We start from the raw sequence: 17,984 nt of genomic DNA on the forward strand, positions 1-17,984 counted from the left end.
CATTCAGTAAAACCAACCAATGAAAAGCACCTTCACAGTCCGTGCTCGAATGCTACTGGTTAAGCGATAATCAATCTTTGCAGGCATAATAGGGGAAGGCAAACGATTCATTCATTCATACAGACCGAGCTAGAATTTTCATTCCCTGACATAAATAATAATTTCTCGAGAGCAAAAGAATAACACATATTGTTTCATAGCTGTACATATGAATCAACAGTCAGAGCTAAGCTGACATGTGTTACTTTAAAAAGCCAACAGGCATAAGAAGAGCTCGTGCTCAGTTGTTTTTCTGACTTACCACTAAGATATTTATATTTTATAGCTACGTTGTCATGCATTTCTGGCAACTGTGATGTTCTTGGCAGAAAATCCCGAGTTTTGGTTTGGCTGGGTGGAGAGGACCAGCCCCTCTGGCGTCATCCTGCCATTCCACACGGCCTTCATGTTGTGCCATGGAAACTTTATGTGTTGCAAGGAAACTAGCTGATCTGTAGATTGAAGTTTTCTTAAAGATTGTTTACGCTTTGAAGATTGAACAACTGCAATCCAGAGTGCTTTCTCATTGTTCATGTGTGTATGCTCATAACAGTATTGCATCTTGTGCATTGAATGCAACGGATTTATTGCGATGTATTTGGACCTCTAATATTTCAGAGAACGTTGTAAAAGTGGCATTGTCAGATTTAATTTTTTTTTGTCATTCAAGCTATAGGCTGACCTCAAGGAATGCAGTCCAACAAACTCTCAGATGATGTGGAGGGAAATCCTGACAGGGTGGACCCCTTCTACCAGCAAGGCAAGTACAGTAGGCTAGTATCAGTTTAGCTTATTATAGCAGAGACAGTGGCTATGGGTGTTGGCTGCTCATACACTGGTTAGAAGCTTTAAGTGGAGGTAGGAGTTATCTATGTACTGAAAAAGACTCATATCTGCTCCTATCAATCCATCAGGCATTTATTAATTGCATAACATATTGCTTTAAATAAAAATGTGAGCTAAATGACAAGTAAAACAGAGTGGTATCTGGTACCATTTACATAAGTTCATCTAATGGTGTTTGCTTTTGATATGTCTGATTGAAATTTAAACTGTTGACGTTTGTTTATTCTCTGTAATATTCAGGAAAAGTGGCTTGTGTCATGTTCACGGTTCTCCTCCTCCTTTCATTCTTGGTAATAGGAATCGTAACAGGTCTCAATTGTAAGTCAGATTTATAATGTCTCTCAGCAGATTTTCATGGTTCATGGTTGTGTAACTGGTTTGTTTTTAATTTAACATCCTCTAGTCAAGAAGAATTCACAAGAGGATCAGAACAGAGGTCTTCTTTCTGATGATATTACACCCATCCCATTCCAGTACAAAGGTGAAAGAGGTAAGAAATGTAAAAAACAAAAAAAAAACATTTTAAATGAATTCAATTGGCATATAATAATTATAAACCATTTTTACATTCGTAAGCAAGTTGTGTCTATATAATCGTGTGTTTGTTTTCTTAAATACAGGGCTCTGCTCGGATGGTTGGGTTTTTTATAAGAACACCTGTTATTTGATAATGAATGTTTATGAGACATGGGAATTATCAAAGTCTTTATGCCACGACTTTGGGGCACACTTGATGGTTGTGAACAGTGACGAAGAGCTGGTAAGAACATGAGTTTATATTTTCATCTTCATTTACCCTATTGTTCAAAAGTTCGAGGTCAGTAAGTTTTTTTTTAAAGAAATTAATACTTTTATTTTTAAAAAATGACAATAAAGACTAAATAATAGAATAAATGCTGTACGTTTCAACAATTATAGAATACTGAATTTTTTTTTACCACAGTCAGTTTCCTCAGATATATTAAGCAACACAACTTGGTAATGATAAGAAATGTTTGTTTGTCTAATCCGCTTATTAGAATGATTTCTTAAGGATCATGTGACACTGAAGACTAGAGTAATGATGCTGAAAATTCAGCATTCACTTATCTTCAGTTGTAATAATATTTATTTCTGTTTTTAATGCATTTTTGATTAAATAAATGCATACTTGTTGAAGCATATCGTTGCCTCCTTATTTCAGGAGTTTATTTCAAGAGTGGTTCAGAAGAGGACTGACTACTGGATAGGTCTCAAGAGGGACAAAATGGGCCAGTGGTCCTGGGTTAATGGAGATAATTATCATTCAAATCCACAGTAAGAAATCATTGGCGTTCTTTATAAGCATGTGTTTTAGGATGTCTGTAATTGTTTTTAAAAGTAATGAAAAAAACAAGTGATACTGTATAACATACTGTACCAACCAGATCAGTACTTCTCCTTCTGAATGAATTGTTTTGTGTTCTTTTCAGTTTCTGGGATGAAAATCAGCCTGCTCATTGGGATATGGAGTCCTGCGTCCACTTAAAAGGATCTGACACAGTGCATCGAAAGCTAATGCATGGTGCTGACTGTCACAGTCAACTGTATCACATTTGTGAACGCAAACTAGAGAAAGGCATGCGGTAGGAAACTTCTCCATCACGTCAACTGCATTAGACTCTCCTAAAACCCTGCTCTGGACATGCTCCTTCTGAAATTGTTAGGTGTCTGTAGATGTCCTCTTTTTGTTTGTAAACTGTACTTGCCCGACTGATGCACATTCAATGTACTTTTGCTATTCATAAGTCACTTTTTATAGTCTTCCAGTGTACAGTCCTGTTATATGAACACATCCAATTAAGAAAAATGTTCACTAAAATTAATAATTTGTTCAAGTCATTTTTGGCCCAATTTAACTGAAGAGATCAATTAATGATCAGAATTATCCTAATAATTATGCAATCATATTTAGTTATGTAATTAATCGAAATCCAGGGTTAGATTTAAGGTAATGCTGACCTCTTTTGGTGGGCCAGATCAACTGCAAGTAAAGAGAGTCTTCTTAAAGGGGTCATGACTTGAAAAATCAAATTTTCCTTGATTTTTTTGGCATACGAGAGGTTTTTGTACCATTAAAACATCCTGCAATTTGATAGCTTAAAATGTCCTCCTTGTAATAAACAAAGCTTTTAATCAAGCTCCAAAAACGGGTCGTTTTGGATCCAATGGGACAAGGTGACGTCACCTGGGCGTCATTTGCATAAACATTGCCTCCAGAGAAAGACATCGACAAACAGTCATCTTCTCACCATAAGCCCACCCACCGGCTTTCAGTTGTTAACAGATGACACTTGATCATGCTGAATGCGAGTGTCGAGTCGCGTCAAAATAAATAGAAATTACAATCACTGTCAATTTAATAATGCTTTGTCTGGAAATGACCGTTTTATTTTCAGTATTTTGTCAAAACACACATCCAATAGCAAGGGGGCGTTGATACTGTTTCCTATGCAATGACGTTAGCCAATCATAAGTGACTGATTAGGTTCATCAACTCAACTGTTGATTTATACATGTTATATACGAGGTATATATGTATTAGGTTCAACACAACAGCAATCATTTTAAATAGAAAGCTTTTGTGACATTATAAATGTCTTTACTGTCCCTTTTAATCAATAAATGCTTCCTTGCTAGATAACAGTATCGATTTCTTTCAAATTTATTTTGAACAGTAGTGTATGTATCTAGCTGTAGTCAAATAATTTATTAACATCTAAACCTAGTATAGCATGTAGGTCAAAGAAGCAGGTCATTTCTTGACTGTATGTTTTTGTGACATTTCACACACATGTGAGGATACAAGTGTTTCAAAAAGACCAATAGGATATTAGGACTGTCAGTTCCGGTCTCAGAAATGGTTAGGAGTCGTTGCGTAAGGGCAGAATGACAGAGAACAGCCATCAGGACACTGACCGCAGCCGAGGAGGGAGAGCCCACAGAAACAGTCGCTTTAAACAGTAAGATTCACTGCACTTGACAGTTAGTTGTTGTATTTTTTTTACATGAGAACATTTTAATGTATTGTCCTTCACAGCAAAGTCCTACTTTAATTTGGTAATGAGAATGTTTAAAGTTTAATGGTCTTGCAAGGATACGTTTGATGTCTTTTAGATATGGTTTTGTGTATTTTGGCAGTATTGTATGTCAGTTAATAAATCTCTGATATACAGAAGTCCTGTCGTTCTGTTGTGTTTTTGTGATTTTCATTTGCTCTTCTCCATGTTTGTGATGGATGAAGTTCAGACATAGTTTGTCAATCTAGAGGTTAATATTCAACTGTTTGTCGCATGACCTTGAGACCTTGCATTAGTACATTCAGTCTCTTTATGTACACCTCAATATTTCAATGTGGGGGCAAAATTTATTATTAAAAAAACCTGATGTAAATTAATCCTGCTTTATTCTTCAGACATGGAAACTGTATCGTATGACCGATTTACCACACCTGAGGCAGAAATTAATCATGTTGGCCCAAAATTTTTATATGAATCAGGTAAGAAACATGTTTTTTCATTAATTTTATGAAAGGAATGTTTGCATATAACTTACTAAGAAAGACTAACATGTCTAGTAACCAGATAAGGCGTTGAAATACCATAGAAAATCATTGTTTATTAATGAATGCTGACACTCCATGACAATTCAAAATTTATTTTCTGTCTGTGTTTGATCCATATTCTTACATTTTAACTTTTCTTCTTTCCTACAGGTAGACAGAACAGAAAGGTGTACATACTATATGGCGTTCTCGCCCTCTATGTGTTTATACTAACTCTGGCTGTAGGAATTAAAAGTATGTTGTCAGCATTTTTCTTCCAAGCACTAATTTGTTGATGTCAAATTTAGCAAAACGTGTTGTTGGATCCCACAGCTTGGGATTTTTCACCAGAGAGTTTGATTTTAATTATAGTTCTTCAAAGTCTCTCAGGTCAGCCAAGATGTCGCTGATGTTAGACTTTCTCTGAAGACCCTTGAGGCCCCCGAAACTCTGCAATTTGGTAAAGACCCCTTTTTTCTGTCTTTGTAAATTACAATTTTATATAGGTATATCCATATTTAAACGATACTAGCAATACCTGTAATATTATTTTTTCTATTTAATCTTTTTCTCCTAGAAAATGCTCATTTCTCTGAACGTGTGATGCTGGTGCAAGGTGAGGCTCCTCGTGACTTGCAGTGAGGTCCAGAAGTCTGAGACCACTAGAGCCTCTAAGATGCCTCTAAGCTTTCCATTTGTATAATTTAATAATAATGGCTAATACAATATCATTACAAAAGATATCATCAGCATAACAATTTGAGTAAACCGTTGAAATGGGTTTCTCAGCACTTGAACCTCTTGAACTCCACAAGTTTGTGTGAAACCTGATGATAATGTTCTCCAGATTTAAGATGATCCAAAGATCATCTTGAGCTTGATCAAAGAGTTACATGATCAGTGTCACAAATGTACTTATTTAATTAGTGACATAAAAAATAGTGCAGAAATGTATTCCTATTTATTCATGTTACATTAAAACAGCTTTTTTTTTTACTTTCTGTTTATTTCCAGATTTAAACTAGATTATGAATCCCAGACTTTTGGACCCCACTGTATTTCCTGATCTTTACTCCTTAGTAAAACGTTTATATTGGACTTGGAAACCTGCCTTATTTAAGATTTAGTTTGATTCTAAGTGTGTTTAAATGTGTTTGTACAGGTCCCTGTCAGGAAGACTGGGTGTTTTATAAAGACTCATGCTACTTTCAGTCTTCGGTAAAGAAGAACTGGAAAACTGCTGAAAAAATCTGTGTGGAGAAAGGATCACATTTAGTGGTTGCCAATGACTTGGCTGAGCTCGTAAGACAAGATTACACATAGCATCACAATGATTTGGGGGAGTTTTATGCAAGGTTAAATGTGAGTTTGGCCTCTTTTTGAACCAGGACTTTCTGTCTTCATTCGTGAAGTCGTCTGAAAGCTACTGGATCGGGCTTGTTGAGAAAGAAGAGGGACAGTGGACCTGGGTAGATGGAACTGACTTTAGTACTACTGAACAGTAAGTACCAATAAATTAATGTGAGGAGGTGGGGTACAACTCCAAATGCGCTAAGTAACTTCTGATGTCTGTTTCAGCCACTGGGACATAGGTCAACCAGATGACTGGGATGTCCGAGTGAATGGTGAGGATTGTGGGCAGCTTCATGCCCGGGAAACTGTGGAAAGACGGAGGCTGTGGAATGATGCAGACTGTACGCTTCCTTGCCCATACATCTGTGAGGGCAAACCCAAGAGCCACTGACAAACATCAACTAACCTCCAGCATTGCAAAAATCACTTCTTTAAGCAGAGTTTTAGTCTCTTTTTCCAGTACAAATATCTAAACGTCCTTAAAACAAGATATATTTATTTGAGAACAAAACTGTAGATAATAAACTTATCAGAGGATATTCCTTGAATTGGAATTGATTTTGGAATTGATTCCTTGAATTGGAATTTATTCCTTTCCTAACTGATTTTTTTTTTCTTAAAATTTAAGCACAAAGCAGAACATTTAAGTGTTATGCTTAAACAATTTACCAGTGGGGTAAAACAAAATTAACATTGCTTCAAGGTCTCTCTTAATATTAATATCTGAGGAAATTTGGCTTCTCAGGATAATTTAAGGATGTTTAGATGTTTTTATTAGAAAACAAAACTGAAGGTTTTTTTTATGTAGTGTGTACTACATAAAATATTATTTCAAAAATGAATGTGACAAACTAGTTTCCATGCAGGATTACAACAATAAGTATGTTTGTTTAATTTATAAGAGGTTAAATTACTATTCTGTTTCAATAATTGCATATAAATGTGCTTAACTGGCTTAAACTACAAAAAAAAAAATTTTTCATGAAAATAATTTTAAACAATATACATTTAATTGAGAATTGCAGGTAGATAAGAATAATATGCATTATATTTTTATATAATTATAAGTTTAAATAATTGGCTAATTGTTTTTACTTGTTTTAAGCTCAAACCGCCAATTTGAAGAAAATACATTTTAAAAACTTAATTCTTAAAAGATATAAATTTTTTTATGGTGCTGCCTTATGTTAAACTGCTTTAAATTACTTTTTATCACATCAGTTACACTCCATACACCATAATGACAAAGCTGTCACAAGTAATTAAAAAAAAACCTAAAAACCGAACTAAGTACACTGCATAAGTATTCATACCCTTAACGAAGTACTAAGCTGAAGCCCCTTTACAGCCTCAAGTCTTTTGGGTATGATGTGACAAGCTTTGCTGATCAGCATTTGGCAAGTAACTGCTATACGTCTATGTTCACGCGAATCATTCGTGATTCAGCCTCACCTACAGAAGAAGTGAGTATAAAGTTCTTTTAATTATGAATCTTTGCAAATTGCCTTTCCTAATAATGTGCTAATTAGCAGGTTCCGAAGCTAAAGTAAACAGTATCATGAGAACAGCTCATCACCCCACAGAAGAGGGGCAGGGCGAGCAGAGCTCATTAGCATTTAAAGAGACATGCACTAAATCGGCTTGCTGTGTGCAGAGTTGTTTTTGGCAGGGTAAAAAGGGTGTTGTTTTACACTACCATTGAGACATTTTAACCAAAGTATGTTGTACACTTTTCATGAAGACCTTTTCATGAACACTTTAGAATAGGGAACATTTAACTACGACTTTTCCCTCAATAAATTCCTAATTTGCTGCTTATTAATACACTGGAAAGTTGACTTAACTTAATCACTCCAAAAAGGTTCACTTTACTCAGGTTCACTTTACTTATTTTTTAAATTATTATTTACTTGATAATTTTAAGGCAACGGGTTTCCTCAATTTTAAAGTTAAAGTTAAGCCAACGTATCACTTTTTACAGTGATGAGGAAACCTGTTGCCTTAAAATTATTAAGTAAATAATAATTTTTTAAAAATACGTTAAGTGAATTGTCAAGTTCACTTAACTTTTTTTTTTTAAAATGATTATTTACTAAATAATTTTAAGGCAACAGGTTTCCTCAATTTTTTAAAGTTAAGTCAACTTATCACTTTTTACAGTGTAGTTAGTAAGGTAGTTGTTAAGTTTAAGTATTGGGTAGGTTTAGGGATATAATAAGGTCATGTAGAATAAGGCATTAATGTGTGCTTAATTACTACTAATAAATGGCTAATATTCCAGTAATATGCATACTAATAAGCAACTAGTTAAGAGACCCTACAATAAAGTGTTACCAATCATATCAACTTGTGGAAAATGGGCGCTCAGTGACCCCTTTAAGGGTAATGGAGACTACATGCTTCTGTGAACCTTTTATTAAGATGTGCCTTTCCAAATCATACCCATTCAATTCAATTGGCCACAGGTTGACTTCACTCGAAGTGTAGTAACATCTACAAGCAATATGAATGCTCCTAAGCTAAATTCCAACGGTCCCAGATAAGGGTATGACTACTTATGCAATGGAATCATTTAAGTTTTTTATTTTTAATAAATTTGCAAATGTTTTTTTTGCTTTGGCATTATGGTGTATGGAGTGTAGACTGATGTGGAGAAAAAAAAAGAAGGAATTTTATCAAAACAAAACTTGAAAAAAATGAAAGGGTATGAATACTTTCGCAAGGAACTGTATACTCTGAAGTCTTAATATCTAATACTACATATCTAACTTTACATCGTTAATGGAAAAAATAAATATTTGAAAATGAAATATTAAAAAAAAATATAATAATAATTTTAAGTGCATGAATGTCCATATAACATTAAAGAATGTGTTTGCTATGAATTAAATATCAATTGGCATAAACAAAAAATAAACAGTTACATGATATACCATTGCTGTCTTTAATGAGACTTTAGGGACAATCCTAAACCTTTATTGCGTTTCAGTTCATTTGCAGTTTTCACTAGGATAGTTCTCATGTTCTGGGTTGTAACCCGCCAGTGCAAAGCATTCAGCTGCTTTTCTGTCACATTCACAGATGAACATCTCACAGGGGCGATTCTTGTTAGCTGCAAGAAACAAAAAAGTAACAGTCCAAATATGTGTCACAAGCCAGATAAAATTCAGGTCTCAATTAAAACAGAGCTTGCAGTTAGACTTCTCTAGTACAGTAGTACTAGTACTGAGCATAGCATCTTACCATTGCAGGTGACTTTCTTTGCCGCTTTGTCACATGAGAATGAGTAGACTTCAGTGTAGGGGTTGTCTAAAATACCCCAGCAGTCGTCATGTTGCCATGAGTCAGAATAACACTGATCATGCACCTCGCAGCACCTAGAGGGATGATTTCAAAGTTTGTAGCCTTCACTTTTTCATCTATAATCATTATATTTTAAGAAGTTAAGGTTTAAAATTGTTTGACGGTTTGCAATGTATGCTGCCTACAAAAATTAATTTGTGCATCATTCAGTTTTGAACATTTGAAGAGTACAGATAAAGAAAAGAACCTATTCATTGCCATTAAAGTGAAATTAGTGAACCTACACATAGGAGCCTGATGATAAAAATGCTAATTTTAGAAGAAAATTTCAAACGGCTCTTGGAGGCTTTTGCATCTGAACTCTTCATTTATAAACAATGCACTAAACTTCTCTGAGAAGGCAAAAATTTGACTGACAAAACTGATTCAAATAAATAATTGATTGTCTGTGTAACTGGTTTAAATCTGACCTGTCCAGTTCATCCACCGGGGTGCCCGAGCCTCCTTTGCCACAGTAGCATCCGTAGTCTGCGTAATCTAGTGCAGGCCAGCTATCAGGAATGGTACAGATGATCATAGTCCTGAACTGCCACAGCGCTCGGTAGTCTAGAGTTGCCAGCACTGTTGAATAGTGATAGTTTATCAGTGCTTCATACTGATTAGCAATCTAAAGGTGCAATAAAATTGTATTTCTTAATCAACAACTGTTCTGTTACCAAACTGTCTAAAAATGACAAAATGCTTTTAAATTTTAGGCTTTTTCACTTTCCTTCAGATGATTTTGAACATAGTACACACTTTTATTTTATAATTATGATTTTGTGCATCCTTTTTGAAACTTGACAGCTTACAGTATGTCATTATATGAAAGAGTGGCCAGGATATTCTTAAACAAAAAATAAATCCACTGTTCAAAAAAAAAATTCCACAGTAGTAATACAGTTCAATGTCATATGGGTTTAAAATGGCATTGAGGGTGACAGAATAATGAATGATGGCATAATTTAAATTTTGTTACAACTGTCCCTTTACATTGGCCAATTTGTGTCAGACACTATTTATAATCCAAACTTCACTATTCATTAGAAGCAGCATATACTATTTTTATGACCAAAATTAATCTCATAAAATCTTTAATTCACCATCTGCCTTATAAAATAACACTAAATTACAGACATTGAAACAAAATGTGTTGCAACACTCTACACTTTGTAAAGCTAATTTCACTCTACGATCTTTTCATGTTTTTTAACTTTAGGTCTTGTTTAAAGAAATACTACACCCTAAAATAAAAATTCTGTCATCATTTTCTCACACTCATGTCATTCCAATCCTGTGTGACATTCTTTATTTTACAAAACAGAATAGAGCCCATTATCTTCAGTTATGTTGAGAAAAAAGGCTTAAACAACATTAGGGGGTAAATGATTACATATTTATAATTTTATTTTTTGGAGTATCCTTTAGAAAATATTTTATCTAATAATCAAACAACACAACCAGTAGGTAGTTAATAGTTCAATGATTGGACTCACTAATAAATAGTTAGTTAAAATTTGTTTTGCAAATTACATTCAATATGTCTATATGTTAAATATTTGCTTTTACCTACATTACAAAATATAATTAATTAAAACAGTAAGCTGGAGTTTAATTGTGGAGCATATCTTAAATTTACTCACAGGTGGGCAGACTCAAACTCAGGATCACAAGAGACAGGGAGGTGTTCATGGTGAAGACTAGATGAACAAGTGTTAGCTGCCATTCATTTATAGGTCTATAACCTATTTATACAACCTTGATGGGCGGAGCACATTGATAAGTGTAAGATATGTTAATATGTGTGTGTGTGTGTGTGTGTGCTTTGATCTTTGGGAACGTCAGCATATGTTTGCCATTTGCACAGCTGGTATAAGAAGAATTCAGTTTTCTAAAAAAAAAAGCATACGGCTTGGAAAAAGTTGCAAAACATTTGAGTTCATACTAAACAGCCGTCAGCACACAAAAGGTTTTTTTTTTTAAAGGGTTATCGGATGCAAAATTCACTTTACAAGTTGTTTGAACAAAAATGTGTTGGAAGTGTGTGTACACACCCATCCTATAATGATGAAAATCCACCCAGTGTTTTTTTTTTTAAATCCCTATTTTAAAATCCCCTTTCTCAAATCAGGCTGTACTGCGGTTCCTGTCAGAATGACGTAGTTCTGTACAGGCCCCTCCCATGATAGTTGATTGACAAGACCGTCTTACCTTAGACCCGCCCTGAGTGAGCTGAGAGCTGTCCGCCTCCGGTGCAGGGGAAGACAAGTCTCAGATTAAGCGATTGTCAGTTACTCCCGACATCTGAGCGGCTGAAGACGCAGAGGATTAACATTACTTTCGCTTTGAAGTGAATGCGCTGATCCCGAGGATCCCCCTATGTTCGCCCGAATCATTCGTGATCCAGTTTCATCTACAGAAGTGAATATAAGGGTTTTTATGAATCTTTGCAAATCGCCTTTCCAAATAATGTGCTAGTTAGCCAGTTTCTTGGCTGAAGTTTAGTATGTTCCATAGATATATATACCTAGATGCCTCATTATGGACTTTTTCTATGGGCCGCGAAATGTAAGCCATACATTTTTGGAACGGTCTGCGAATCTTGAATCTTTGAATATTCATTGATTATTATGGTGAATGCGAGATGGCTGGCATGTCAACGTATCTGGAGCGGTCGAATAGGGAATCTACACACATCTATGGTCTGCTTGTCACTCCACGGAAGAGGGGGTGGAGTCAGCAGAGCTCACTAGGATTTAAAGCAACATGGACTAGATCAGCGTGCTGAAAACAGAGCTGATTTTGACAGGGTAAAGAATGTTTTTTTTACACTACCATTGAGAAATTTTAACCACAGTATGTTGCAGACCTTTCATTAAGACCCTAAAGAATCATATCAACTTGTGTAAAATGGGCATCCGATTTTGTCCTTTAAGTGACCAAATTGACAACATAAATTATGCTCAGTGCATGCACATTTCACTTATTGCGGGGAATGCAAGCTGCAAACACTTGAGGGCAGATGATTATTGGAGGCATTATAAGGGGATTGAGCACAACGCTCTGCTGCAGTCTTGTCATACAGATTTCACACTCATTACTGTCTGAAAGAGAAAAAGAGAGGTTGTAAAAAAAGAAGTGTGTTTAATTGAATATGCCCTTGTAGTGTACTTCAGCTCTTACTTGCATATAATATAATTTGAAAATGCCCTTACTGAGTTAATGTAGGAATGAATGGTACAATGGACTAAGCACTAAAGGATAGTCGAGGCCTGTTGGCTCATGGAGACCCAAGTTCAAGACTATTATCCCACTGTTGTACCCGCATACACTCAACCCTTCTAAAAATAAGGAAAAACCCTAACCAAATTATGACTGTTCTTACATTTTCTACATAAAATTCCTATTTTATGAATTTCCCAGAAAATGCAATTGAAGCCTGGCACACCAAATTACCCAAGGACTAACAGTGTAGTGTAAAAAATCACTGTAGTACTACTTAAATGTTTGATAGGCACATAATATCAGAATGTAAATATTTTTGTATGAGAAATGTTTGTGAATATGAACCAGTCTTGTTTAACAATATCAGGTCACATGACCAACGAGTAAAAAAACGTTTTCAATAAATCAGATAACTGTCTAAAAACAACAACTATATATTCAAAAGAAAAAAATATGAATGTGTGACAGATGATTATGAATAGAATACAGTGGGTGTGGCAACATGAGGTTACATGCTCAGGAAGTTATATATGAATATTTGAAAAATTCACCAAAAATACACAAAATCATATTTCCAAAATCCAGTTTGTGTATGATGTGTGTCAGGACAACAATAATAACAATCCAGGGTACTTCATTCTTTCAGGCCAGATGAAGTGCCAAGTCCGCCAACAAAGCCATTGTTCTTATTGCTTTTAAGTTTGTAGCGATCTCAAAAGATTCAAAATACATTTTCATTTCAAGAATTGAAAAAGAGGTTTGCATTTAGAAAATTTACATTTACAAATATGATTTACAATTTTTAAACCAATTATTAAAAAAAGAGAATTGTGTTTACAGTATAGATTCTTATTAATCTATATTAGATATGTTGTAAAATTGTGTTTAAAAATGAGGGACCAAGCTAACATTTACCAATCAAAAAGAGATAATTTGATAGGGATTTTTATAAAGCTACACATTAATAAGAAAACACCTAGTTTGGAAAAATAAAATAAAATTAGGGATCAGATTTCATATAGATGAGGGCTTAGTGATACAGTTCTTTATACGGTGTATTTTAAGGTATGGTGTGTGTCAGGACTGTGTGAAAATATTATAACTGGTGTGACATCATCAGGCCACATGACCAAGAAGTTATATAGATGTGAATATTAAAACAATTCACCAAAAATGAATTTGTGCCAAGCTGATTGGTTCATGTTGCGTATGCAGCCATTCAGTTCCTCTGAAACCCACCACCTTCCCCAGCTCCACCTGCATAAATCTGCTACGGGTTATTTTATATGCTATTTTTGCAGCAGCAGTATGTCTTAAATACTCTCAGCACTGTATCGCCGTACTGCAATAATCTACAACTACAGCAATAACCAACAGCAGCAGCAATTCAGCAGCAGCATCGTATCAGATCTGTTCCGCCAAGACCAAATACATTAACACTGTCATAACCATCACCATGCTAAAATCTTCCAAGAGTTGTCATGATTGAACTATAGTTTTCAACGTCTTCAAAAACAACATTTGGATTGCTATTCACCACATCCACCATCCAATGACAGTAGCATTGATATTTCATTGCGTATACGAACTGCTCTGCAGTAAAGCCATTCAAGCCAGTTCAATTTTTGCAGATGATATTATTTGTTTTATGCCTGCGGTAATTATGAATGAAAAATCAGGTAATCGTTGTCTATCAAACTGTGCCACTTTGAGGAATAAAGGTGAATTGTACTTATTGAGTCATCAGACATTTAATTATTGTTGTGCAGGAAAAATATACTTACACTATCACATAGCCTACCTTATGTTGCTAGTGACACTGTACAATTTTCCCAAAAAAAAAAACAGATATAGTTTTCATTTTTTTAAATGTTATTTATAATGAATAGATTTTGGAATTTTAAAAAGGTTGATGTCTGATTTGAAGTCCAGTCCAGACTTGAATCTGATTGAGATGCTATGGCATGACCTTAAACAGTCCTTTCATGCTAGAAAACCCTCCAATGTTGCTGAATTAAAACAATTCTGCAAAGAAGAGTGGGCAAAAATTCCTCCACAGCAATGTGAACGATGCTTTGCCAGTTATTGCAAACGCTTGATTGCAGTTGTTGCTGCAAAGGATGGCACAACCAGTTATTAGATTGATTTAATATGTAAATAACTCAATTTTGACAAAAATATCAGAACCTTTTAATTCCAAGGTGGCGCAATAGCCACCACTCTGCGTTTTCACAATATCTCCATTTCTGAAAATGTTCAGGTCCACAAACTGAACATATCACTCAAATTTTACATATATCACCTGTACATTAGAAAACAGTGTGTACTACAGGCCTATTATTATTTCATAAATGAATGTGACAGACTAGTTTCCATGCAGGATTACTGCTAATTTTATTTTATTTGTATAAATATTTGTTTTCAATAATCTAAGTATTTAGTTTATTTTATAAGAGACTACATACAATTCTGTGTCAATAATTGCATATACATGTAGGCTACTTATCCTGCTTGTTTTGTTTTAAAAATGTATATTTAATTGAGAATTCCAAATAGATAAGAATAATACGCTTTTTTTTTAGAGAATATGTAAGTTAAAAAAAACTGTAATTGTTTTTACTTGTTTAAAGCACAAACTACTTGGAGCAAGAAAAACGGTTTGCCAGCTATAAGAAATTACATTTAATAACTTAATTCTTATAAGATATATTCTCTTAAATCCAATGCTTCATATATTATAGCCTACTTCATATCTAACATAGACATCTTTAATGGAAAAAAGGGAAAAAATAAATAATTGAAAAATAAAGTAAATTTAAATAATTTTAAAATCGCATGAATTTGCACGTATACCATTAAAGAAATCTGTCTGCTATGAATTAAATATCAATTGGCATGAACAAAAATAAACTGTTACATGATATACCATTGCTATCTTTAATGAGACTTTAGGGACAATCCTAAATCTTTATCGCGTTTCAGTTCATTTGCAGTTTTCATTAGGATATTGCTCGTGTTCTGGGTGGTAATCCGCATTTGCAAAGCATTCGGCTGCTTTTCTGTCACATTCACAGATGAACATCTCACAGGGGCGATTCTTGTCAGCTGCAAGAAACAAAAGATCAACAGTCCAAATTTGTGCCACAAACCAGATGCAGTTTAGGTGTCAATTACTAACAGAGCTTGCAGATAGACTTGAGTGTAGCATCTTACCATTGCAGGTGACTTTCTTTGCCGCTTTGTCACATGAGAATGAGTAGACTTCAGTGTAGGGGTTGTCTAAAATACCCCAGCAGTCGTCATGTTGCCATGAGTCAGAATAACACTGATCATGCACCTCGCAGCACCTAGAGGGATAGAGAATGCAGTGCACATGATTTCAAAGTACACTTATTCTGTTTTAGGATATCTGTGTTGCTTGGCTGCTGCGGAAAAGAAACAAAAAATGTAGCTAGTTTCTTTATGGAGAAATGGTATATTGATGCATCATTAATATTCATGAGCCACTTAATTAATAATCACATTACTATTGTGCCAAAATCTGATTTTTTTTTCTGAAAATTTCATTAAGAAGGTAATATTTACATTTGCTTGACTGTAACGCATTCTTGTCATTAAATGTTCATAGCAAAAATAGAAAGACTTACAGTATTAGAAGAAATATCTTGAATTTGAAGTTGAAGCAAACTTTTTTTTTTTTTAATTTGAGCACAAACCTCAGAACATTTTAGTTCGAATTATGCTTAAAAATTTACTAATGAAGTAAGAACAGATATGTGTTGCTTGGCTGCTGGGAGGAAAAAAATAAAATGTAGCCAGACTCTTTATGGGCAAACATTACATCTAATTAATATTCATGAGACAGGCTGATAAGGTTTACTGTTGTGTCATATTTTTTTTTTACTTTTGTTTGTTTGCTTTGCAATGCATGCTGCCTACAAAAATAAATACATTTGTGCAACATTTGAACAAACGTCTCAGCCTTAGAAGGCCTAAGTGTGACTGACAAAACTGATTCATCTGATTAATTCAGTGTCCCTGCATATAACCTGATGTTTAAATCTGACCTGTCCAGTCCATCCACCGGAGTGCCTGAGCCTCCTAGTCCACAGTAGCATTCGTAGTCTACGTAATCCAGTACAGGCCAGCTATTAGGGTTATTACACATGATCATCTCCCTGAACTGCCACACTGCACGGTAAGTCTAGAGGCGCCACCACTGTTGAACAGTGATAGTTTATCAGTGTTTATACTGATTAGCAATCTTATTATGCAATAAAATTAAAATGTTATGTAAACAACATATTATACTTTTAATTGTCAGCTGTTCTATACTTACCAAACTGTCTAAAAAAGACAAAAATACTTTTAAATTTTAAATACAGTACATATGAACCATTTTTATCACATATTTATGATTTTTTTTTGCATGTGCACACACACACACACACACACACCTTGTAAAAATTATTCACCATCTGCCTTACAAAATACTTATGAGAGATATATACACTGTAAAAAATAACTGTAATTTAAACTGTAAAATTTTGTAAACATGCTACTGAAAAAACTGTTAATATGTTAACAGTAAGTTCCTGTATTATATACAGGGAAAAACTGTAAAAGATCTAACCATTTCATGTAATTTTACAGTAAAATGCTATTAATTGTACAGTTTTTAGAAGTAAAAATAACAAATCAATGTATAATTTACAGTCAAAACCTGTAAACTGATATTCCCAGAATTCCCTGGGTGACTCTACATTTGAAAGTATTTTGTTTAAATAATCATGTTTTTAATCGTTTTTTTAATCTCTGTTATGTACCTTTGGGCTTTGTTACATCTTCTGTTGTTTAATGAAAGTTTATTGCATTATTTAGGTATCGTGTGTGTTACCATGATGGTGTTTTGTGTTTGCGTGAATGACTCTGTGCACCTTCTATATATTAGTATATACTTCTGCTTGTGGCGAAGCTACTTGTGATGAGCTTTGATTCTTCATGTGGCTTTCTCTTTTACCAACTGCATTATTATGGTGGTTGTCAGTATGTTAAAGGTACAAAACAGATTTTAATAGCAGTGTGTGTTGTAGAATTTAGTTTACATTCAAATTTCCTTGTAAATTACAGTTTTATACTGTAAATTGTTTTTTTGTTTTTGTTTTTTTTACTAAATTATTCTGGCAACCACATCTGCCAAAATTATTTTGTGAAAACTACGGAATTATTTTTACAGTGTAGCAATTAAATTAAATGACTTCTTTGTGCTTCATCCAGTGCTCCATGGACCTTGTAGAGACTAAGAAGATCTGTTTTGACACAGCTAGTTTTTATGACTAGTTACTTTAAGTATTTTAAACTAATTATTTACAGAATTAAAATTTGATTATCAGAAAACAAAATGTACATATAAGATATCAAATTCAAATGGGCATCCATGTTTCCACCTTGGTAGTCACTGCACTTTCTTTAAAACAGTTAGGGACAAGGTGTAGTTTTCAAAATAAGTTCAATTTAATATGGGAATATTATATTAACGTTTAAGACGTTAATGTGCAATGAGACTGTTACAGTTTTGTGCAAGTTAAGTGCGTTTATGTATTATCAGTGTGTACCT

At 34.3% G+C, this 17,984-nt stretch overlaps 4 protein-coding genes across 5 annotated transcripts; 2 read left to right on the forward strand and 2 right to left on the reverse strand.

Annotated features, from left to right (window-relative positions):
- Nucleotides 1-85: 85 nt before the first annotated feature.
- On the forward strand, nt 86-3,866 carry LOC306847977 (C-type lectin domain family 4 member E). Of its 2 annotated transcripts, none has more exons than XM_079382257.1 (7): nt 86-573; nt 710-799; nt 1,126-1,203; nt 1,289-1,375; nt 1,506-1,645; nt 2,069-2,181; nt 2,337-3,866. In XM_079382257.1, exons 2-7 carry the CDS (start codon nt 730-732, stop codon nt 2,491-2,493), a joined length of 645 nt encoding a protein of 214 aa, XP_079238383.1. In that variant the 5' UTR covers nt 86-573; nt 710-729; the 3' UTR covers nt 2,494-3,866. The 2 variants fall into 2 exon arrangements, with proteins under 2 accessions (XP_079238383.1, XP_079238384.1); XM_079382258.1 differs by having other exon boundaries at nt 407-573; nt 716-799.
- On the forward strand, nt 3,807-7,063 carry asgrl1 (asialoglycoprotein receptor-like 1). Its single transcript, XM_079382256.1, has 8 exons — nt 3,807-3,866; nt 4,319-4,402; nt 4,619-4,702; nt 4,830-4,907; nt 5,025-5,063; nt 5,610-5,749; nt 5,836-5,948; nt 6,026-7,063. Exons 2-8 carry the CDS (start codon nt 4,321-4,323, stop codon nt 6,189-6,191), a joined length of 702 nt encoding a protein of 233 aa, XP_079238382.1. The 5' UTR covers nt 3,807-3,866; nt 4,319-4,320; the 3' UTR covers nt 6,192-7,063.
- Nucleotides 7,064-8,661: 1,598 nt separating this feature from the next.
- On the reverse strand, nt 8,662-10,849 carry LOC306847978 (phospholipase A2, minor isoenzyme-like). The gene is made up of 4 exons (XM_079382259.1): nt 10,786-10,849; nt 9,574-9,724; nt 9,044-9,177; nt 8,662-8,912 (listed from the first exon to the last, which is right to left on the reverse strand). Exons 1-4 carry the CDS (start codon nt 10,832-10,834, stop codon nt 8,791-8,793), a joined length of 456 nt encoding a protein of 151 aa, XP_079238385.1. The 5' UTR covers nt 10,835-10,849; the 3' UTR covers nt 8,662-8,790.
- Nucleotides 10,850-15,350: 4,501 nt separating this feature from the next.
- On the reverse strand, nt 15,351-16,845 carry LOC306848788 (phospholipase A2, minor isoenzyme-like; the record flags this gene model as incomplete). The annotated part of the gene is made up of 4 exons (XM_079383556.1): nt 15,351-15,472; nt 15,581-15,714; nt 16,435-16,571; nt 16,825-16,845. The coding sequence occupies 4 exons, from the start codon at nt 16,843-16,845 to the stop codon at nt 15,351-15,353; spliced, it is 414 nt and encodes a 137-aa protein (XP_079239682.1).
- Between the last annotated feature and the right edge of the window lie 1,139 nt (nt 16,846-17,984).

Source organism: Barbus barbus, assembly GCF_936440315.1.
Source record: "Barbus barbus genome assembly, chromosome: 28".
Classification (NCBI taxonomy): Eukaryota; Metazoa; Chordata; class Actinopteri; order Cypriniformes; family Cyprinidae; genus Barbus; species Barbus barbus.

Bases quoted from the DNA above. Each gene is read 5' to 3' on its own strand.
- LOC306847977 (XM_079382257.1), top strand. From the start codon at position 730: ATGCAGTCCAACAAACTCTCAGATGATGTGGAGGGAAATCCTGACAGG. The intron at 1,204-1,288 runs GTAAGTCAGATT...AACATCCTCTAG, and splicing joins AATCGTAACAGGTCTCAATT to TCAAGAAGAATTCACAAGAG. The intron at 2,182-2,336 runs GTAAGAAATCAT...TGTTCTTTTCAG, and splicing joins AATTATCATTCAAATCCACA to TTTCTGGGATGAAAATCAGC.
- asgrl1 (XM_079382256.1), top strand. From the start codon at position 4,321: ATGGAAACTGTATCGTATGACCGATTTACCACACCTGAGGCAGAAATT. The intron at 4,908-5,024 runs GTAAAGACCCCT...TTTTTCTCCTAG, and splicing joins CCCCGAAACTCTGCAATTTG to AAAATGCTCATTTCTCTGAA. The intron at 5,949-6,025 runs GTAAGTACCAAT...TGTCTGTTTCAG, and splicing joins GACTTTAGTACTACTGAACA to CCACTGGGACATAGGTCAAC.
- LOC306847978 (XM_079382259.1), bottom strand. From the start codon at position 10,834: ATGAACACCTCCCTGTCTCTTGTGATCCTGAGTTTGAGTCTGCCCACC. The intron at 9,178-9,573 runs GTCAGATTTAAA...TCATCCCTCTAG, and splicing joins CCGGTGGATGAACTGGACAG to GTGCTGCGAGGTGCATGATC. The intron at 8,913-9,043 runs GTAAGATGCTAT...TGTTTCTTGCAG, and splicing joins AAAGAAAGTCACCTGCAATG to CTAACAAGAATCGCCCCTGT.